Raw genomic sequence first — 21,465 nt, 5'->3', positions numbered from 1 at the left:
TGAGATCTCTCTTTTGGGAAAATCTATTCAACGGACAATTAATTTCACTGAAATAACAGCACGGGATCATCACAAATTTCACCACTAATCACCACAGGAACGTCCTCCGGATTTGAAGTGGTGGAATCGATTAGAATCTCTAACAACAATTGTTCGTCCTGCAACGGAAGATGCATATTTTGCAAATCATGGCAATCTTTGCAAGCCCTGAGATTCTTGAAAACTGTGATAGGAGCATCAGCTGGTAATGAAATGAGGCCGAATGCAATTGCAAGCCTCTCGCTGTGGATTAGAAGCTGTTCCTTGCGCTCCGCCAAAATATTTAACACATCATCTTCACTTAAAACTGCATTTTCTTTGCTAGAATCAGCAAATTTCAGTTCCTCAAGTTCTGAGTAAATCTCCTTAGTTCAAGGATGGTGCTGCTCACCCACTACAAATCGGTGTAACTTACCCTTGACAATAATCCAGCCACATCCAATTTCCTTTCTTAAATCTCTTTCAGCCATCAGCTTTCTTACTCTTGCAGCTTTATCCCATCTACCGCACAAAGCATGCAAGTTGAACATGAGAACATAAGCTGCTTTGTCGTTCGGATCCAATTGAAGGAGCTTATCAGCTGCAACTTTACCCAGCTCAAAATTTTAGTGAATTGAGCACCCTCCTAAGAAACTTTTCCAACTCATTACATCAGGTTCAAAAGGCATTGTGTGTATCAATTCAAGTGCTTCATTTAGTAGACCAGCTCGAGAATAAATATCAATCATACAATCGTAATGATCAATTATTGGCTCCACACCATGCTCACGCTAAATTTTTAAACTTTTGATTATTCATAAAATTTTGATAACAAACAACTGACTGAAGAGAGATCTCTCCATTTGAAATCAACCAAAATAAGCATAAACATGACTTGACTACTACTGCATATTCTAGTAACTTTAGAACTTACGTTTTCAAAGTAAGAACGATCAGGTTCCATAGAAGTACGATTCAATATTTTGGCACAAGTCTCTTTATCAGATCCAACAGAACATTATCTTGACATTCTCCGAACTTGTGAAGTAGCATCGACATTGTTGTTGCATCAGCTGAGAAACCTCTTTTCACCATTTCTTCCAGGAGTGGTATGGCATTAAAAAGTTCTTTACTTTTTAGCAAACCTCGGACAAAAATATTGAACGTTCCACCATTGGGTACACAACCGCCTTTTTCCATATCTATTAGAATTTCTTTTGCCTCCTGTACTAGTCCTTCTTGACAAAGAGAACCAATAATTATGTTGTAAGTTATAACATTAGGCTTCAAACCCTTGGAAGGAAGTTCACCCAAAAGATTTCTAGCGATTTCGCGTTTTCCATCACTGCACAATCCATATATTAGAATAGAATAGGTTACAATGTCACGGCTGACACCTTTCTCTTCCATCTCATTGAAAAGCTTACATCCAGCGTTAGATCTACCTGCATGAAATAATCCGTTTAACATGGAACTGTAGGTCATCGTTTCGGGCTCCAACCCTCTGCGTGAAATTTCACGAAATAGTTTACAAGCCACATCCACCTTTCCTATCTTAAAGTATCCATTGATCATACTAGTGTAACTAATAATACATGGCTTAAGGCCCAAATTTGTTAATGAATCAAATAACTTTTGTGCTCTATCCATTTCTCCTCGCAAACAATATCCATCTATCAAGGTACTGTATGTGACAATGTCGGGAGGAATATTTCTTCGCTTCATGATTTTCAACAGATCATCAGCCTCATGAACCTTCCCATCCTTGCAAAAAGAATCCACCAATATATTGAAAGTCACCAAATTTGGATGAACTTCGAGGTCTTGCATTTCATTTAAAAAGTCTACCACTTCTTTCCACCGACCGAATTTACATAATCCGTGAATCACTGAAGTATAAGTAAAGACATTGGGGTAAACATCTTTCTCGATCATCTGGCATAACAATTGGAGAGCATCATCTATCATATCATCTTTACATAGACTATCTATTATTGTGTTATACGAATGAACATTAGGTTTGCAGCTTCCCTTCTCTAATTCGCCAAGCAAATCACGGGCCATGAGAGTGTACCCAGCTTTGCACAAGCCGTTAATTACAGCTAGAAAGGTGACTTCATCTGGCTCACATAGTTTCTCTCTGTATAACTTCTTAAAAACTTGTACTGCATCAGAAGCCTTATCTGCTAAAAAGATCCCTTTGATGAGAGTGTTATAGGTGACTACGTCTGGGTCGTGACCAAGCTTGAAGTAGCTACCCAAGATTGAGAGCCCAAGATCTACTCGATTCAGCAGGCAGTAGCAATTAATGGCGACATTCATCGTGTATTCATTAATAACAACCAAGTGACGAATTTGATCGAACATCAGGTGGGCTGCAAAATAGTGTTTCATCTTCACAACCACACTCAATATATTGTTGAACGCAAGAACAGAAGGTTTCGGTCTCACTCTCACCATCTCCTGGAACATGTCCACAGCATCCTCCAGCTCACGTATAGAACTAAAATCAAACCTGGGTTTGGACCAAATGGGTTCTTTTTCTTCAAGGGATCTTACGGTTTGAAATTTAGCACAGAAATATGAAATGGGATGATTACACGCAGTAGGATTGTTGAAAGAAAATTTACCTAAAATTCTACTCCGAATCAGAGAAATGGCATCAATTCGCCGCATATTTCTTCAGCCAACCGCATAAATAATCTGCAAACAAACTCGCCGCTGAATGGTTAAAATATAGCAAAATAGAGAGATTCATTTGATTCACAGAGGAACTTTGTGATTTTTTTTTTCACGATCATTTTTGTTTTTTGTTTTTTTTGTTTTTTAGGTTGGAAACATTTTTTATATATTTTTTGTGCGAGGGATAAATCACGTGTTTCACTCGAATTTATAAAAACATAAAAATTTATATGAGATTCTCTTTTAAAACATTACATTTTTCTTCAATGTGAAAAAAATTACTCATTCAAAAAAACAAATATATTGGAAACAATATGCGCAAAATAATCGTTCTATTGTAAGTTGTACGGAACCAAATTTCAAGGCTTTTTAGATGCAACACATTTGTGATCTTTGTTAGCACGTTTGAGATATTGAGTAAATTGCACTTTATTTCTCTGATGTTAGCTCGAGATACCTTTCTTTTGATGACTCAAAGAATAAAAATGAGAGCAAACCTAATTTTAATTCTTTGATATTTATATTATCAAATTGTTGTTCTTGCTTATTATTTTCAAGTTTGTATAATTTTAGTTTTTTTTTCTTTAATCAGATAAAAAGATGTGGTAATGCATATGTAAAATTGTAAATAATAGGAAAAAAAACTCAGTTGAGTCCCAAATATTTGGTTTATTTCTCAGTTGGTCACAAATTTTTCTGCATTGCTGACTTAGTCCTAAACATTTATAAATTTTGATCGAGTTGGTCCTTTTGTCAATTTAATGGTTAAAACTAACCGTAAACATAATATATGACAATCATACCACTAAAATCCCAAAGCCAAATCAGATGCGCTAATTTCTTATCCAATTCGAGCATGGAAAAAATGTCTTTCACGTTGTTATCACACTTAGAAATAAGGCTCAACCTTGCGAATGATATTGACGCTGTTGCGCACAATTTATCTCTATCAGATAACTCCGGTTTTATATTTTTCATGTGTCGCTAACCGCATTTTCTTGTTCTCGGATTCAGACATTTCTGTAGAACTTTAATTTCAGAGTTTTTTTTTCAAAAAAATTAAAATAAAAAATCACTTTTTCTGGATATGTGTCGTTATTTGTTCAATTTCGTATTCTTGTTGGTCGATTATGTTTTTTTCTTTGCCATTGAATTTTTTTAGAATTAAGGTATCAATTTTTCCAATGAGAGATTTTTTTTATAATTTTGATTTTATGGAAAAAAGAGTCATAAATTAAATAAAGGTATGTAAGCATTGATGTTGAAAAATTTATCCATTTTTAATTGAGTCATTTTGAGCTCAACTCGGTCAAAATTGATGGAAAGATCAATTTAGTCAAAATTTACAAATATTTAGGACTAAAATAACTATGAAACATCTGGATCAAACTGAGAAAAGAGTCCATCATCCGGGACTGGATCGATTTTTTTCTCTTTTAATTTTAACCATTAAATTGACGTAAAGATTAATTCGAGCTAATTTTTTAAACGTTTATGACTAAACTGAGAATATCAAAATATTTAAGATCGAACCGAAAAAATGTCAAAAATATAGAACTAAATCAAGAATTTGCCCTAAATAATATGACAAATCGAAAAAAGTTGAAAAATAAAAAACAAACGAACAAACAAACGAGAAATAATTAAAATGCTTAAAAAATAAAAAGTAATATAAAATTATAATATGACCAAATTTATGGTAATTAATTAGATAAAGGGCTTTATCTGATTAGTTTGAGGAGCCGATAGCTTGTGCTGCCATGGCTGGTGTTGCTTCAACTTCGACGGCAGTTGTCCTCCCCAGGCTCCATCCTCAATCGCCTGCCCACGTGAATTTCTCTTTCCATTTACACAACAGGAATCACCGATTTCCCATACTTTTATGTCAAACCAATCCCGATGCAGCTGAATCTGCTACATCAGAGGTTCGCCGACTCAGTAATTGCTTTCGATTGATTCCCTTTTACTCTTTCTTAGCTCCCTTTTTTTGAAAAATTGTGAAGGTAAACGACAAATGAACCCTATAGCTTGCTGTGATTGAATTCGAAAATGGGCTGTTTTTTGAAGTGTTCTTACGTTTTGTTTCATTTGTGATTAGTGTATTTGGCTGCTGTGGTAAAATTATTAGTGCAGGAAAAGCAGGTAGTAGAGGCTGGATCTGAAATCGACTCAAGAACAGCTAATACTGCTGTTTCAGAGACGGCTCCACCCTCTAGTCCCGGATTTCCCGAGTATCCTGACAAAAAATTTAATATGGTGATTGCTGCAGTTTCAACTTTTGCAGCAGTTGGGCTTTTCCTATCGGCACGGCTCGATTTTGGGGTATCTTTGAAAGACCTCTCTGCTGCAGCTTTGCCGTATGAAGAGGTTGGTTTGTTCAGTTGATATTTGAATGGAATATATATATATATATATCAGAACTTGATCTTGCTTCAAGAAGTTTTAAATGAAACAATTTGAATTTTTGAAAATTTGGTTCTTACACTGGCTTGATATGTGTTAATGCTATCAGGGGTGATGGTATTGGAGTTCCATTTGGTTATTGGACTTGATATATAGTTATATGTATCAATACCATGAAGATGAATAAGTAGGAGCTACTTTGAGTTATGAAGATTAGGAAGCTGCATGTCACATTCCTCTATCAAGGAAATTTTTCCATTTTAGATGTAAGGGTGCTTTCGAGCATCTATTGTTTATTCTCCAGTGTGTGTTTTGCGGCTTTCTTGAAGTGCTGCATCCATATTATACATGCCTTATTTATCAATTTGCATCCCTTTTGCTTTTTTCTTCGGCTTTGTCTTTGTAGGCTCTGTCAAATGGCAAACCTACTGTTGTGGAGTTCTATGCGGATTGGTGTGAAGTATGCAAAGAACTAGCTCCAGAAGTATACAAAGTGGAACAACAGTACAAGTAACGACCTTTATACTCTTAATCTGGCCTGATGCATAAATGTTTCAGCCCTCCTGTCTATATGTTATGGATGTAGGCATTTAAGGCTGAACCACCGTCTTATTTCGTAATATGTTGTCAATATACTTGTGCTGTGTTAAAAATTGACGATGGTTACATGGTAGCTTTAATCGTGGCGGGAAAATATGTCTATGGCACATATTCGGTGACATGGCATGTATTCTAACAAGACTACCATTTCGTATTCAGGGACCGAGTAAATTTTGTCATGCTGAATGTTGATAACACGAAGTGGGAACAAGAGCTCGATGAGTTCGGTGTTGAAGGTATCCCACATTTTGCATTCCTGGACAGGGATGGTAATGAAGAAGGTAATGTTGTAGGTCGCCTTCCGAGAAAGTACCTCTTTGAGAATGTGGATGCTCTTGCTCGAGGTGAAGCGACAGTACCTCATGCTCGTGTTGTGGGACAATATTCGAGTGCTGAAGCCAGAAAAGCTCATCAAGTTACAGATCCTAGAAGTCATGGTTAGAGACATTTCAGGAGGTTGTAATTTACTATTTGTAATTTCATTCTAATCATCATACATTCATACTATAGTAGGAAGTTACGAAGCGTGTCATAAAAGTTTAAAAAATGCAAATGATTCCTTTGTAAAATTAATTGCATTTAAAACATTTTTTAAAAAAAATCAGCAAATATAATTGAGTTTTTTTTTTTAAAAAATGTGATTGATTTGTTATAAAAAAATGAAGAATATATTAGATTATTAATATTTTTTAGGGAATAACGTTTCACATGGAAAATTAGCCCGAAGTTATAATTCATAAAAGAACCTGACCAAAACCCAGGTTTATGGGGTAAAAATAGAAAATAAAAAAGTGAAAATACACTGCATTTTCTAAAAAAATAGCTCGATAAATTATATATATTTAAAAAATAGCTCTATGATTCGATCGCGCTCTCTTTTTTAGTTTTTGTACTTGACACAAGACTCGAGTTCTAAAATAAAATATTCACGTATTTGCTTGTCAGGAGACATTGGTGATGTATAATAAGGTCGTGTTTGGGAGAGCTTCTAATAAGCACTTCTCAGCTTTTTATTAACAAAATTTTGAAAATTTTGAAAATTTTGTTGCTGAATTGTTTCCTAGAAGCTCTCCCAAACACTATATAAATCAATCTTACAAATGACTTGATTCTACTCGTCTGGCTTTGGAATGATTCAGAGTGTTAGAGCTAAGGCATGCTGGCTCCACTACATCGGAGGGCCTTGGGACATCTGCAGGGGACGTCGAATCCGGTTTCTGAAATCTCTCTTTTGGAAAATCTATTCAACGGACAATTGATTTCACTGAACATATATAGTGTCTTCCTTTCAAAGAATTTGAAATAACAGTATGGGATCATCACAAATTTCACCAGTAATCGCCACAGGAACATCCTCCGGATTTGAAGTGGTGGAATCGATTAGAATCTCTAACAACAATTGTTCGTCCTGCAACGGAAGATGTATGTTTTGCAAAATCATGGCAATCTTTGCAAGCCCTGAGATTCTTGAAAACTGTGATAGGAGCATCAGCTGGTAATGAAATGAGGCCGAATGCAATTGCAAGCCTCTCGCTGTGGATTAGAAGCTGTTCCTTACGCTCTGCCAAAATATTTGACACATCATCTTCACTTAAAACTGCATTCTCTTTGCTAGAATCAGCAAATTTCAGTTCCTCAAGTTTTGAGTAAATCTCCTTAGTTCGAGGATGGTGCTGATCACCCACTACGAATCGGTGTAACTTACCCTTGACAGTAATCCAGCTACAGCCAATTTCCTTTCTTAAATCTCTTTCAGCCATCAGCTTTCTTACTCTTGCAGCTTCATCCCATCTACCAGACAAAACATGCAAGTTGAACATGAGAACATAAGCTGCTGTGTCGTTCGGATCCAATTGAAGGAGCTTCTCAGCTCCAACTTTCCCCAGCTCATAATTTTTGTGAATCGAGCACCCTCCTAAGAAACTTTTCCAACTCATTACATCAGGTTCAAAAGGCATTGTGTGTATCAATTCAAGTGCCTCATTTAGTAGACCAGCTCGAGAATAAATATCAATCATACAATCGTAATGATCAATTATTGGTTCCACACCGTGCTCACTGCTCATGAACTCTAGATACTGTTTGGCCTCTCCAACCAAACCAGCATGGCTACAAGCACTCAAAACTGCCACAAATGTAACACCATTCGCCTTCACACCAGAAGCCCGCATCCTTCTAAAGAGAGATAAGGCTTCAAAAGCATTACCATGGTAGGCATAACCAGCAATCAAAGCAGTCCAAGCTACAGTGTCAGGTTCGTCCATCATTTCAAACACTTGACGGCCATCATCCATTCTTCCGCATTTGGCATACATAGTAATCAAGGCAGTCTCACCATAAAGATATGAAACCAAGCCTCTTTTTATGGCATCTCCATGAGCTTGAGCACCCAAATTCAAGTCTGCTAATGCAGAGCACACTTGAAAGATGCTTGTGTATATGAATTCATTCAAAATGGCACCTTTACTTCTTAAAGAATTGAACACCTTGACACACTTATCAGCTTCACCGATTTGGGAATAAGCACGTAATATAGCACTCCAAGAAACATCATTTGGTTCCCTTACCTGCTCAAAGGCCTGACAAGCAGATTCAATATCTCCGCATTTGACATAAAAATCCACAAGTGGCGTACCTGCCGACACCTCGTTTTCCAACCCGTGTTTAACAATCAAAGTATGAATTTGCTTCCCCATTTTACGATCGTTGAGCACAGCACATGCCTTTAGAGCAATCGAAAATACAAACTCATCCAAATGAACATCTTGATCCACCATCCTCTTGAGATATATCAAGGCATCATCTTGCCTATCAGCCTGAGTACAACCCACCATCATTGCTGTCCATGTCACGGTATTCTTTTCTTGCATCAGATTGAATCCGAACTCGGCACCTTCAAGATACCCACATTTACCATACATGCTACATATCGCAGTGTCCATAGCCACGTTTTTAGTCATCCCAGCCTTAATGACCTGACAGTGAATCTGTTTGCCCAGCTCCAAATACGAAAAATCGGAAAACGATTTCAAAAGACTAATATAAACAGATGCGTTAGCTTTAACATCTGATTCCTGCATTTTCAAGTACAATTCTAAAGCCTTCGTACCTTCATTTACATAAGCAGATAGAAGTGTGAGCCACGCACCCAAAGTTCTTTCATCCATTTCATCGAACAAATTCCGAGCATCCTGAAGACTCCCGCAATCACAATACATCTCAAGAACATAATTTAAGACAAACACAGGTGGGTTTTCTCCTAATCCATCGCGAATTGACTTTCCATAGTGCAAGGACCTTAAATTTGCACATGCTTGAAGTAAGTGTCTGTACGATTGAGCGGCAACAGGAACGTTACAACGCTGCATTTCAAGAAGGAATTCATGGGCTTCTTTCAGTTTTCCTTGCTCAGACAGCGAAACTAAATGGACGTTCTCGAGTTTCCCCTCCTGAGATTGTTGGGGACTTCTGGATGACAACTTGCTGGATTTGAGAGAAACCCAAGAGGGAATTTGGGTGTAATTTGCAGTCCGAATGTTTGATATCTTGTCCGTGTAAGGAAATGATGATTGCGGCAGCGGCGGGTTCAGTGACTGGAGAATCGTCATGAATTCCAGTTCATTTGTTGTAGGAATTACAGTTTGTTTCGTTATCCCTCGACTCTCGAGGAACTGGGATTATTTAATTTTTTAAAAAAAATAAAAAAAGGAAAATGCACTAACCAATTACATATAAGTAATTAATTAGCATGCTATCATATTAAAATTGTCAATTATTTAATCATGGTGTGATTTATTTTAAAATTATTATATTAGGCACAATTCTGTTCACCATATTACTAATATAAGTATAACTCATCTCATCCCACGTTTTTCTCATCATATTATATATCCATATATTAACTATTTATTTTACATCAATCAAATCATCATTAATTATTTATCTTACACCAATCAAATCATTGGACTCAAATTACTATATTACCTCTTATAAATAATATAATTTTTATTTTATTTATTGTTAAAATAACAAAATAGTCATTTAACATTTTTATATAAAATTTAATCAATCAAATAAAATAAACCATAATCTATCAATCAAATTCAATACTATTTTAACTATCATTTCTTATTTATTTTTTATTACATTATATTACTTATCTATATATTACTTATATCAAACCTCAAACTGCCTTACAGAAATGATAATACTTTAATGTTCAAACGCTATTTGATGAGTAAAAAAACTATTTCACACTGATAAACAAATTTATAATCACGGAAATAATATTAAAATTTCTTGATGTTAGTTTATTTCGAACCTAAAATAGTAATGCCATTTGAAAAAAATATATAACTTGCAGTATACACTCAATATGAAAATGCCCTTAAAAAAAATACCCAAATGACAAAATAAATAATCAATATTAGAAATTTTAACAGTACTACCTTTCCAGCTCTGGTTGGCAACTTAAATGGATAAATATTTGCTGCAACATGTGCTTAACTAGAGTCTGGAGAGGTGGAGACAAGGGTCAAGAATTTATGCTCCATCAAACTTTTTTCCCCTCTTCTAACTAACTATGTATACACGCTTGAACTCAAATGTGTTTGGTTTCATGTTGAAAAAGTTATGTTAGATCAAAGAAACCAGTTGATCAGGCCGGATTCAAGTACATGATGAAGTCGTTTGGCTCCTCATCTTCATCACTGTCGATCCATCCATGGCAAGGCCAACGCTTTCTAGATGGATGAGCATCGGTTGCTGGAGGAGTAAGACTCGATGATGAACTCTTCACTGCAAGCTGCAATCCGGTATCAGAATCCCTCGCGGTTTTGCACAAAAGGTTTTCCGTTGTTTCATTTGGTAGAACTTCAGCGCCACCTTCTGCATTAGTAGAACAAGTTTGAATTTATCAAGAGAAGTAATCGGATTAAATCAAGAATACCTTATTTTCTTGAGAGTGTTTTCGGTCACTCAACATTTTACTCACAGTAACTTTTGATGGGGGCAGACCAAAGATTTGATACAGAGGGTGGGATGAAGGATTTTGAAACTAAAATTGTCTAAACCTGCAAATCTCACCAAATATTTGTAAGTTCATTTTCGTCGAAATTTCAGACTTGCACTAACAATGCCTCCTTTTTAATCTGCTTCATACTTTGATATGAAAAAAAAAAGAGAAAGTAAAGCAAAGAAGCCATACTCTAACGCAGAGATACACTATGTTTTAAAATGGCAACAAGTTTTTTAGCCATCTTTCTAGCAACACTCTTGGTTCTTCTCTTTCTGTGGTATCTGGAAAAACTAAAGAGTTTATTTGTCTTCATGTTCAAAACTACGTTCATAACAAATGCTCAGTCTTATTCTTACTCGGGCTTCTAAAACTTCATCTGATATAGTTCGTGAGCAAATTCAAGTGTTGTTATAGTACAGTTGAAATGTACAAAATAAGTGTCTTATGAAAGTCAATGTATTGTTTGGGAAAAGCCAAAAATGGAAGTAACTCAAGTACCATTGATAATGAGCTCTGCAACTACAACAGAGAGATTCAGGACACCTTCTTCGCGTTCTTCATGTTGTTGAATACCTGAAAGTACAGTATTTGAAGCTATGCCTGATGTCCCTTCCTCCAAGCAATTGTCCTGGAAACACAAGTAGGCTACTCTATGTGAAAATGAACCAGCAAGAGGGGATTGAAAATTTGTGAAAAAGCATATGTGATTCTTCATGTTATCTTGTGATTATTTCAAAGGTAAAAGATAGGGTGTCTTGATATATGAAGAAGCAAATCGAGCTAAATCATTAAATTGGAATAATGTAACTGGCATTCAGTTTGATTTTTTTAACATATTTCAACTTAAAACTGTAAAGAAGTTTAAAAGTAATGGCCACTGAACCAACTTCATATTTCTACCAAAAAGCCCATGAACATACTTTCCAACTAGATGTACTAATCAAGAATGAATGGCCTTTACTAATCAGAACACTGAATCTAATGTTGGTTTTTTTGTCCTTAATAAACCCGGTAACATCTAGACGTCCCACCATCCCCGACCAGGCCCGAACAGATGGGAATAAGTAATAACGAAGGCTGAGGTAGCAAGTCGAGGGGTCTAAACTCTGAGGTGACTGAGGAACTTGTCTGAGCTCAGCTCAGGGATGGTGTAAGGGAGTATGCCGAGGATCTGAGATGCTGAGGAGGTGGCGAGTAGATTTCTGGTAGGTCCGGTGAAAAGTATGAGCTCTCGGGTCCGCGAACCTCGCTCATCCACCTGCAGGGACCTGGCCCTATGAATTCACGGGAGTATCTTCACATCTTCGATAATTAGGAAAGCATGTTGGATAATGATAGACAAATTCAAATGGGAAACAAATCTTCACATGATCTTTGATAGAGGATTGTGATATAATTGTCATAATACAAACATGTGGATTATACCTTGGAGTCGTTTGCAACTTCTGCGCCTTGCTCTCGATTAACTTCTACATCATTAAGCATCACTTCAAGAAGCAAAGTATATGAAGATTCTTCAATGACTGGCCATGCATCATTTCCATCGTATACCTGACATTCCAAACATACTAAGTAAGTTACATCGATAAATTTAATGTTAAATTGTGCTATGAAGCAGAAAAAAATTGATACAACGATTAAAGTCTCGACACATTTCTTCTCTAAAAAGCATTAACACTAAGAAAAACATGAATTTTAATTCTTTTTTGTTAAAAAAAAAAAACAGATTGCTTCACCCAAAAGAATGATAATTTCAAGTAGCATTCGTGGGTTTGGTGACTTATTCAGATAGATACGTAAAATACCTAAGTTTTACAATGCACACCCATTTTCAAAATAAAACACAAAACTACGCCCAAATACTTCAACAACGTACGTACCTTGAGAAGTCCTTTCACTGCTTTTTGAACCTGCTTCTGTGTGAACCCTAACGGAGCCATGGCATCCACCGCCGCGTCCATCCGAGTCAAACGAGGCTAAAAAAAAATCAGCAGACGGAGAAGGAAAAACAAATGCAAAAGAATCGTCAGAAAAACATGTGGAAAAAGATAAAGAAAAGAAAAGAGAAAACCTTTCTGGGTCTTCCTCTTCTCATCTGCGACGGCGGCGGAACACGGTGGCCGGAAATATGGTGGCGTTTGTTTGCTAAAAAGGGGGCTCTTTGTGGAGGCCGAAGAACCTGCGGCGACGTTTTGTATGCATGCTGGCTGTGTGAGTGAGTACAGCAAAAATGGAATTGGCAAAAAAGGGCTATGGACCCCACATTATGTCCACGTGTCGTTTTATGGTTGGTTGTTCGTCAGCACCGGAGAAAATAGTCTGCTGGTACATTGTGCTGTTGTGGATGTACATTTTGTTTTGCTTGATACCGAAGAGTTGTTATGAACTAGATAGATTTTATGATTAGATTAAATAAAAATAAGAATATTTAGGATAAATTATTTTTTTTATTTTTTTATTTGTATTTTTTCAAAACCATTTGTGAGAAACTCGAATTTGCAGTTGTTTTGGTGAAGGTCACTAAATATATGATAAGTTATAAACATTAATTAGGCCTTCTCTCTAGATATATTTGTGATATTTCCTTTTATTGTTGTTTTCAAAAAAAGTGAAACTATTAAAAACGTTAGGTGCTGCTTCAAAAAATAAAATGAAGTACTAATAACAATAGCAATCATCACTTAAAACGTTGAAATAAATTTTAAATTAAAGTAATTATTAGCAATGTTAAACCGAGCTGATTTGGGATAAAAAAAAATTATGAGATACATTTTTTGGAGTTAATTAACAAAATTTTCAAGATAAAATTGTGTAGAATAATTAAGAGAATTAAATTTCAAATCAATTTGATTGCTTGAATAAATTTATATCGTGTGGATTTCAAATATATCATTTAAATCGTTTGTTAAATCAAATCATCATATCCAATCACGATTTAAATTTATAGACATCAAAGTGAAGGTTGCGTTTGGAATGAGAGACACCTCAAATATACTATATACATTTTCTTTATAAAATTAAAATTATGAATTTGAAATTTCTTATGTTAACTAAGTACATTAATTTTATGCTTCGATTTCAAACACACATTAGTTTTTTCAATTAAGTTTATATGGTATTCCCAGAAATACTAACTGGGCTGTGTCTAGATTAGCCTGAATTGAGTAGCCAGGTTAATCTGGATACTCACTGATTCGGCAATAAATTGGGCCGATCAATTCGGCCCAACCAATTTCGAGAGAGCCACTCCCCCTATAGAACCCTAGAATTCCCAATTTTCCCTGCGGCGATATCCCTCACACCCGTCTCACCGCGTCTACAGCAGGAATTGATACCCAGCAATGGCGTCCAGCAAACAAACTGTGTTGCAGTTCGGACCACCAACGACAATCCTATCGGCGAGAGTACATCCACTGATCATATTCAACGTCAGCGATTACTATGTCAGGCGACCCGACCAAGCTGAGAGAGTCATCGGCACGCTTCTCGGTTGCGTTCTACCAGATGGCACCGTTGATATTCGTAACTCCTATGCGGTTCCTCACAATGAGTCCTCGGATCAGGTTCGTCGCTTTCTTCAGTTTCTTGCTACTATATTATGTATATATTTTTTAGTTTGTGGGAAAATTTTTAATTAATGAATATGAAGTTTAAGCGATGGGAAAGATGTTTTCTTTTCCTTCTATACAGGGGGGTCATGACCTGTTGCCGGGGTCGAATTAAAATTTCATACATTTCAAGTCTTTATATATTTTGAGAACACAATTCTTATATTTTGTGTAATCGTTTTTTGTGAATTTTTTTTGGGTGGGATGTGGGTGTTTCCATGATGTAAATTTTTGGCGGAGCTGTGAGATGGATGCTCCTGGTTTGTTTTAAGTACTATTTACCTTGTTGGTGGATTTCTTTGTAGGTTGCTCTGGATATTGATTATCATAACAACATGTTGGCATCCCATCAGAAGGTGAATCCGAAGGAAGTCATTGTTGGATGGTAGTTTTTTCTTCCCGTATTGGTTGCTTTAATGCTTTATCTGTTTGTATTGGCTGTTTGTCTATATTTGATCATATAAGACATGTCTGATTGGGGCCATGTTCAGACTATTATTTATGTGTACTTTGTTCACGGTTTTTTTCTCAAAGTAGACTGCACGATCCTTTGCGTGTTCCTTCTCCCAGAGTTCAATATTTTTAAGATGTGAAGTTTATGACTGTCTTTGAATAGTGGTGAAGTCTTTATATATTTTAGGATTAGGATTCTTATTGTTGTGTCTAGTGTTTACGGTATTGCTATTTGTTATTTTGCCTTTTCCCTTGATGATAACTTACTGAACTAATGACAGCATTTGGCATGGTACTGATACCAAATTATGGTTGCAATGATATACATATATGATTTCTGTCTTGTTGATTAACGAAATTTTCATCGAGGTCCTGCTTTTTTATTTTTTATATGAAGTTTTCTTCCCTGAAGACTAAAGGATTGATAAGATTTCATGCCTTTTCTGCTGTGATGGAATTTCAATTTATTTTCTGAGTTCGGGTTGTGGATGGTGTGCCATTTTATGCGGACAGGTTTTCAACTGGTTTTGGAGTCTCTGGCAGCAGTGCTTTGTTCCATGAGTTCTACTCTAGGGAAGTTACCAATCCTGTTCATTTGACTGTTGATACTGCATTTAGAAATGGAAAGGCTACAATCAAGGCTTTTGTGTCTACAAATTTATCTCTTGGGGATCAACAACTTGCTGCACAGTTTCAAGAAATTCCTCTGGACCTGTGTATGATTGAGGCAGAGCAGATTGGATGTATGTCTCTCTGATCTCAGACTCCATAAATGACCATGACCTAGCATTTTCTGAGTTTGTGGGTTTTTTATGCACAATATATTCATGACATTATGTCACCACGTTCAAGTTTTATACACTTAAATCATTCTAATCTAGCCGATTTTGGAGACACTTCAGTGAATATCTTGGATTGGTTCTGCTCTATGGTGCTGAAATGTGTGATTTTTGTTTTATGTAATTCCACTTGTGATAGAAAGCTTGATTTGTAAAAATAAAAACTCGTGTATCTCTTTTATCGCTGGCTTATGGCATTGTGTGTGGCCTTGATGCTTATTTGATTAAGCATTGTGTTTCTTTTAAGATTTTGGATTGAATGATTATGTAGCTGCTCTTCATATAAAAAATGTTTCATGGTTAAGTGCCAGCTAGAGAAAGTAAACTGTTCTATTTTCAATTTTTAGAATAATTTGTGAAATCTGGTTGTCTATCTCATAAATAAACACATGATCGCGAGTATTTGACATGATGTTATTCTACAAGTTACATACCCTTGTCATCAGACACTGTTATTATTATTATTATTGTTTTTTTTGTTTCTTTGAAATTGAAATGAAATATTCCTCCTTGGGCTGTTTATTGTGAGAGAGGATCTTCCTTAATTTGACTTTACTTGTATCTTTCAGTTTCTGAAAAACTGATATAGATTGTTTTTGCTAATTGTAGTTGATGTGCTTAAACCCACAAATGTAGACAAGCTTCCCAATGATGTTGAAGGAATGGAAGTATCGATGGAACGCTTGCTTACTCTAATAGATGAAATCTACAAATACGTAGATGATGTGGTGGTGAGATGATACCATCATATTTCTGCTTATGTTCTAACGCGGAGCCCCTTTTTCCTTGTCCTGAATGCTGTTCTTTTTTGTCTCATGCAGGAAGGCCGTGTTGCCCCTGATAATGAAATTGGAAGATTCCTATCAGACACCGTGGCATCTCTTCCTAAACTCCCTCCCCATGTTTTTGATAAGCTAATGAATAATGGTCTGCAGGTATGACTCTTTTTGCCAATTTTTCCCGAGAATTGTTCTGAAGCAAACACTAGCTTCCATAGTTTTTCAGGTCATATTTTAGTATCATATGATGCCAATCTTTCTTGAGATATCTATGGGAAAATTTTGAAGTTCACAAGAGTAGAAGGAAAATAATGGATACTTTCTTTAAACACAGTATGGTACTAGGTATCAGCTCGGGAAAGCAAAAAATATCACAGTTAAGTAGATCAACTATGAGATTGGTCTAAAGTAGCAAAATAGACATTCTTATTATGCATGGATTCTCCTATACAATCAGCACTTGGAAAGGGTGTAAAATACAGTGGGTGTTGTAGTGGAACTTAAGAATTTGGGGGTGAAGGTCGGGGTGGAGAATCTAAAGCAATGTTGATAAAACATAAGGGGTTGTTATAAAAAAATAATAATAATTTGTGGTACGCCTGATTCATGTAAGGATAATTTTTATTTTTTATTTTTTTTGGCCAAGATTTCACTATTCCTGTTGGTAATTATTACCCAGACTAAAACTTGTTTGTAATTAGATTACCCCTACATGTATCTTTTAGCAAGCAAAACTCATGGTTATAAATTTCTAAGATTTGGACTCCGCGTTTTCAGTAACTCGTGTTTCTAGAACCACTTTTCTTTCATTGGGAACTTTCTGTCTCACTCAAGTTATCTCCTTGCAGGACCAACTGCTCTTGGTTTATTTGTCTAGCATCACAAGAACACAACTCAGTTTAGCCGAAAAACTGAATACTGCTGCTCAGATCCTGTAACAGACGACACCAATCTACTTCCAAGAAAACTCAAATGCCATGTTAATTCTTACAATACTATCACTTGCAATGGCGTGACATTTGTTTGTTCAGCCTCGTCGATCCGAAAGAAAACACCGGTGTTTTTATGTATTTGATTGATTATGAGCATGTAGTGACCAAGATGGTATGTATGGAATAGTGATAGGAACATTATAGCTTGAGCTATTTCAAGGGCTTCTTTGATGGAACACTTGTGATTTTGCGGTTGAATTATTTGGTAGTCGATAGTTTTGGTATTGAAGCTTTAAAGCGGCATTTTGTATTTATTCATATTTTTTGAGACTGCTGATATGTCCAGTTTGGTTTCTCCCCAAATTATCGCCCAATTCTGTGGCTCTCCTTAATAATGACAAATCTAAGATTAACATGAGATAATATATGCACTCATCAGAGATTCGTGCCAATGACACAATAAATCAAGTGGTGTTAAGACAATCGGCTATGTTGATCTTATGAGTCCATGGACCCATACTTGTGTAAATTTTAAAAGAATGTCATGTTCTCGACCCAAACCTATGTACTAGTTTACACACAATTTTAAAAGAATTCTAAAATAATACGGATAATTGCACACATTACACATTATCATGTTTTTTATTTATGAAAAAAAAAGATCTATTAGCTCATTGTGTTTTTGATTTTTGAGCACATACGGTCTCATATATTCAAATTTTGAGCACAAACACTCTTTGAAAACATAAGAGATTAATAATCATAAGAAATTTTTAGTAATCCAATGATTTCACAGGAATACACTCGAATACACTTGGGACGATTCCACCATTTTCCTATATTATTTGTGTGCGGTGTATTGATACGACAATTGTATTTTACACAGAGTGCTTGTTGATCTCACAAAAAGTGTTTCTTTTTATTGAAAAAGAAAACATAGGAAAGGGTTTTAATGATGAATATAAATATATAATGATGAGTATAATTATAGAGAGCTTGCACAAAAGAGTGGTGACAAAAATTAGTGGAGACAAGAAAGAAACCGACGGAAATTAGGGTTGCCTAGACTTCACGCCCATCCCTCCTCTCCTCTATTCCCTTTGATTTTTTACAAAACCCCATTTCTTTATTACACTTCTCGAATCTCACTGAAAAACATTTCCCTTCGTTTATGTGAGTAAGTGGACGTCAATATTGGTGGGTTTAATTTTAGATTTAAAAAAAAATTTAAAAAAAACATAAAGAATTTGTATTAAAAATAATTAAATTCGTTTTTATTTTCTCTCGATCAAATTCATGGATTTCGTTACCGTTGTATTATATGTTTATATTTACTCGAGAAAAGATAGGTTGTGGTATTGCTATCTATTTGGAGGAATGGAAAGGGACAAGTGAATCGGACGCATGACACTTTTATCCATCATAGCTTTTGGTTCTTCCTATGACTTTACAATCACTAATTGTATTAAAAACACACTTCATTAAAATAACCAGTGCGTTAATTATCCTGGCCTCGATCTCAATGTCGAGTAATCTCGTATTGATTACTAGTTAACATGCAAGAATCGACAAGTCATTTTATCCTACATTGAGAAAAATGTGATCCAGTCGATCTCAATCATGCCTTAATGTTAAACATATTAACATGAAGCGAAAATATTAAAACTAGTGGTCGATATATACATAAGTATTGTGCTATCATCTAGATAACTATATGCAAGTCAAGTGATCGGAACAAGCATCTGATTAACCCAGTAAAAAAACAAGCAGCACTCGACGTGTATATCGTGCATGTTCCATCTTTTATATATATATATATATATATATATATATATTATATATATAGTTTCTTTCAGCTGCCCACCTATCGTGTCCACTACCATGCCCACCAATGATGTGGCATTATTCTATTGGACCTACAATTTATCACATCTTTATCACATCCAATAACATAGTGTCACATCATTGGTGAGCATGATAGGTGGACAGCTGAAAGAAACTCATATAATATATATATATATATATATATAATTACGTTTACGTGATAAATCAAATAATTATACATTTTAATTATGCATTTGATTAACCCTATATATATATATATAATTACGTTTACGTGATAAATCAAATAATTATACATTTTAATTATGCATTTGATTAACCCAGTTAATTTTTTTTTTTTAAAAAAAAAAGAGAGAAAAAAGTATTGGGTTTGTGAGAATTATCAATTAATAAATGCTTCTCATTTTAGAACCTTTGAATGTATTGTAATATTGATCAAATCGTAGTTATGCTATCAAAACTGATGTACATAAATAGATGACTGGAATTACTGAATACTTATCGTGATTAATAAATGAATAAATTTGTTTGTTTTTCTTTTCATTATTAGTACTTTTTGTAAGAAAATTGCATAATTTCATAATTAATTCATTTAGAGCTAGCTAGCTAGCAAGCAGTTAGAACTTGATCAACTACATTCGTTATTATATGATCATGAATTACAAAAAAGTTTACATCATAGATTAATGCATATTATGTAGAAAGAAATATTCTATATAATATAAGTAGTTATTATTATTATTTTATTTTTGAATCAAGTACTTATTATAATTTTGGGTACGTATGAGTGATAATATATAAAGTAGTATCATTTATATATTTGAAGGGCGCTACAAAATGCATAGCCAAGCACAAAGGGACGAGTGAGTTGATTAGTATAATGAGGAATTATTTATAGAGATCCAAACATTCTCGGGACTTGTGAAGAGCACGCACAACAAATTGGCTGGTGGAATTTCTTAATTATTATAGAATCATGTGCCTTATAATATATATAATATTCGGAATTTGTGCAGAATGATTATCAAAAAGACATATATATGTGGTTATTAATTCTGGAATTAGAAAGATAAATAAATTAATTAATTTGCCTCATCATCCTCGTCCTGTTGTTCATGGGCTTTTTCTGTTTTTAAAACATCCATAAATTACATATATGTATATATATATATAATATTGATCATTATGTATTTATATAGTCACATTCGATATATTTAATTAGTTGAATTTAAATTTTATTTCTTGAAAAAGATTTGATGTGACATTTGTTCATAAATGTTTAACATCATGAAATAAAAAAAAATCAATGATCGATTAGTGGAAGAGAGCTAGACAAACCCTAATTAACATGAAACAAAACATGGCCTAATTCAATTCTTGAAAACAAATATATATATAATATATAACTCTTTTTTAAAATTCTCGATCATGCATGCGTTTCTTGGATGGATTATTTTTTTTAAAAAAAAAAAGTTGAGTTGGTCAAATTTCTTGGATGAGTTAAAATAAATCCAACTTTTTGAATAATATATAATGAATGAAAGAACTCATTATATATAAATGTAATTTGTATATTAAGACAGGAAGCATTGGACATTAGAAAAGCCAATTTGGTCCCCCTTTTAGTTGGTCATGTGTTGTCTCAATCTCTCTACCAAATCTCAAATTTTGGTGGCTTTATGTCGCGTAGTTTGTGTCCCCATTACCCCTTAAAAGGAGGGGTTTTATTTTAATTAATCCAACATTTTTTTTGACTAACACAGTCAACGAATTTCAGTATCCATGTCAGTAATTAAATCTGTGATCACTTAACTCCAAGTAGGATCAAAATATATAATTAATCATTAATGTGTACTTTTGACTTTATCATATCATCAATAAACTTCTTCTTTCCCCAGTAATGTTTTATGTTCATGTATGATGTATTTGTCTGATATATGTCTGTTTCAATCAGTTGTACAATATATGATAATTAAGATTTATATATTTCTAAATTATTAATTTTCACCCAGCATGGGTAAATATTTATTTCGCCGTCGCAAGTATTTCCTTTAATATTTAATAAATTAAAAATAGTATAGAATGTTATCTATTAATGATCTCGATCGAAATGGCGATGAAAACGTAGAGTAGCGTTGCTTTCTTGAAATAATATATGATATTTATTTATTTTGTGAATATTAGTAATTAATTAATAACGAGGACTCGCCTCTTTGTCTGCTCTGGGCTCAAAACTTTGAACAGTGGCAGCTTTTGTGCATCTCTATCTCCCGTTCAACACAAAAAACCAAG

At 34.7% G+C, this 21,465-nt stretch overlaps 5 protein-coding genes and 1 pseudogene across 10 annotated transcripts; 2 read left to right on the top strand and 4 right to left on the bottom strand.

The window, feature by feature from the left end:
• Window positions 1-84: 84 nt before the first annotated feature.
• Window positions 85-982, bottom strand: LOC140871466 (pentatricopeptide repeat-containing protein At5g13270, chloroplastic-like; annotated as a pseudogene).
• LOC140871607 (uncharacterized) lies at window positions 491-2,812 on the bottom strand. 5 transcript variants are annotated; one of them, XM_073274194.1, is made up of 3 exons: window positions 2,649-2,773; window positions 2,476-2,533; window positions 976-2,393 (listed from the first exon to the last, which is right to left on the bottom strand). In XM_073274194.1, exon 3 carries the CDS (start codon window positions 2,383-2,385, stop codon window positions 994-996), a length of 1,392 nt encoding a protein of 463 aa, XP_073130295.1. In that variant the 5' UTR covers window positions 2,386-2,393; window positions 2,476-2,533; window positions 2,649-2,773; the 3' UTR covers window positions 976-993. The 5 variants fall into 5 exon arrangements, with proteins under 5 accessions (XP_073130293.1, XP_073130292.1, XP_073130291.1 ...); XM_073274192.1 differs by adding an exon at window positions 491-619 and having other exon boundaries at window positions 953-2,812; XM_073274191.1 differs by adding an exon at window positions 513-625 and having other exon boundaries at window positions 953-2,812.
• Window positions 2,813-4,424: 1,612 nt separating this feature from the next.
• Window positions 4,425-6,324, top strand: LOC140871856 (thioredoxin-like protein HCF164, chloroplastic). Of its 2 annotated transcripts, none has more exons than XM_073274595.1 (4): window positions 4,425-4,625; window positions 4,843-5,067; window positions 5,510-5,613; window positions 5,863-6,324. In XM_073274595.1, exons 1-4 carry the CDS (start codon window positions 4,461-4,463, stop codon window positions 6,143-6,145), a joined length of 777 nt encoding a protein of 258 aa, XP_073130696.1. In that variant the 5' UTR covers window positions 4,425-4,460; the 3' UTR covers window positions 6,146-6,324. The 2 variants fall into 2 exon arrangements, with proteins under 2 accessions (XP_073130696.1, XP_073130694.1); XM_073274593.1 differs by having other exon boundaries at window positions 4,834-5,067; window positions 5,863-6,321.
• A 447-nt stretch (window positions 6,325-6,771) lies between these two features.
• Window positions 6,772-9,356, bottom strand: LOC140871902 (pentatricopeptide repeat-containing protein At5g13270, chloroplastic). The gene has a single exon (XM_073274646.1). The coding sequence runs from the start codon at window positions 9,309-9,311 to the stop codon at window positions 7,032-7,034; it is 2,280 nt and encodes a 759-aa protein (XP_073130747.1). The 5' UTR covers window positions 9,312-9,356; the 3' UTR covers window positions 6,772-7,031.
• Window positions 9,357-10,148: 792 nt separating this feature from the next.
• Window positions 10,149-13,051, bottom strand: LOC140871465 (uncharacterized). Its single transcript, XM_073273989.1, has 6 exons — window positions 12,984-13,051; window positions 12,792-12,927; window positions 12,601-12,696; window positions 12,146-12,271; window positions 11,219-11,348; window positions 10,149-10,590 (listed from the first exon to the last, which is right to left on the bottom strand). The coding sequence occupies exons 1-6, from the start codon at window positions 13,049-13,051 to the stop codon at window positions 10,361-10,363; spliced, it is 786 nt and encodes a 261-aa protein (XP_073130090.1). The 3' UTR covers window positions 10,149-10,360.
• Window positions 13,052-13,986: 935 nt separating this feature from the next.
• On the top strand, window positions 13,987-17,666 carry LOC140871764 (eukaryotic translation initiation factor 3 subunit F). Its single transcript, XM_073274452.1, has 6 exons — window positions 13,987-14,283; window positions 14,634-14,713; window positions 15,295-15,524; window positions 16,230-16,351; window positions 16,442-16,555; window positions 17,248-17,666. Exons 1-6 carry the CDS (start codon window positions 14,062-14,064, stop codon window positions 17,335-17,337), a joined length of 858 nt encoding a protein of 285 aa, XP_073130553.1. The 5' UTR covers window positions 13,987-14,061; the 3' UTR covers window positions 17,338-17,666.
• The last annotated feature ends 3,799 nt before the right edge of the window (window positions 17,667-21,465 follow it).

Source organism: Henckelia pumila, unplaced genomic scaffold (genome assembly GCF_033568475.1).
Source record: "Henckelia pumila isolate YLH828 unplaced genomic scaffold, ASM3356847v2 CTG_461:::fragment_3, whole genome shotgun sequence".
In the NCBI taxonomy this organism is placed as follows: domain Eukaryota; kingdom Viridiplantae; phylum Streptophyta; class Magnoliopsida; order Lamiales; family Gesneriaceae; genus Henckelia; species Henckelia pumila.
Note: the sequence above shows the minus strand (reverse complement) of the source record. Positions and strands in the feature narration are given on the sequence as shown.

Bases quoted from the DNA above. Each gene is read 5' to 3' on its own strand.
- LOC140871465 (XM_073273989.1), bottom strand. From the start codon at position 13,051: ATGTACCAGCAGACTATTTTCTCCGGTGCTGACGAACAACCAACCATA. The intron at 12,928-12,983 runs GTGGGGTCCATA...TCACTCACACAG, and splicing joins AAACGACACGTGGACATAAT to CCAGCATGCATACAAAACGT. The intron at 12,272-12,600 runs GTACGTACGTTG...TTGGAATGTCAG, and splicing joins CAGTGAAAGGACTTCTCAAG to GTATACGATGGAAATGATGC.
- LOC140871764 (XM_073274452.1), top strand. From the start codon at position 14,062: ATGGCGTCCAGCAAACAAACTGTGTTGCAGTTCGGACCACCAACGACA. The intron at 14,284-14,633 runs GTTCGTCGCTTT...ATTTCTTTGTAG, and splicing joins ACAATGAGTCCTCGGATCAG to GTTGCTCTGGATATTGATTA. The intron at 16,556-17,247 runs GTATGACTCTTT...ATCTCCTTGCAG, and splicing joins TAATGAATAATGGTCTGCAG to GACCAACTGCTCTTGGTTTA.
- LOC140871856 (XM_073274593.1), top strand. From the start codon at position 4,461: ATGGCTGGTGTTGCTTCAACTTCGACGGCAGTTGTCCTCCCCAGGCTC. The intron at 5,068-5,509 runs GTTGGTTTGTTC...TTGTCTTTGTAG, and splicing joins CAGCTTTGCCGTATGAAGAG to GCTCTGTCAAATGGCAAACC. The intron at 5,614-5,862 runs GTAACGACCTTT...TTTCGTATTCAG, and splicing joins AAAGTGGAACAACAGTACAA to GGACCGAGTAAATTTTGTCA.
- LOC140871607 (XM_073274192.1), bottom strand. From the start codon at position 2,694: ATGCGGCGAATTGATGCCATTTCTCTGATTCGGAGTAGAATTTTAGGT.
- LOC140871902 (XM_073274646.1), bottom strand. From the start codon at position 9,311: ATGACGATTCTCCAGTCACTGAACCCGCCGCTGCCGCAATCATCATTT.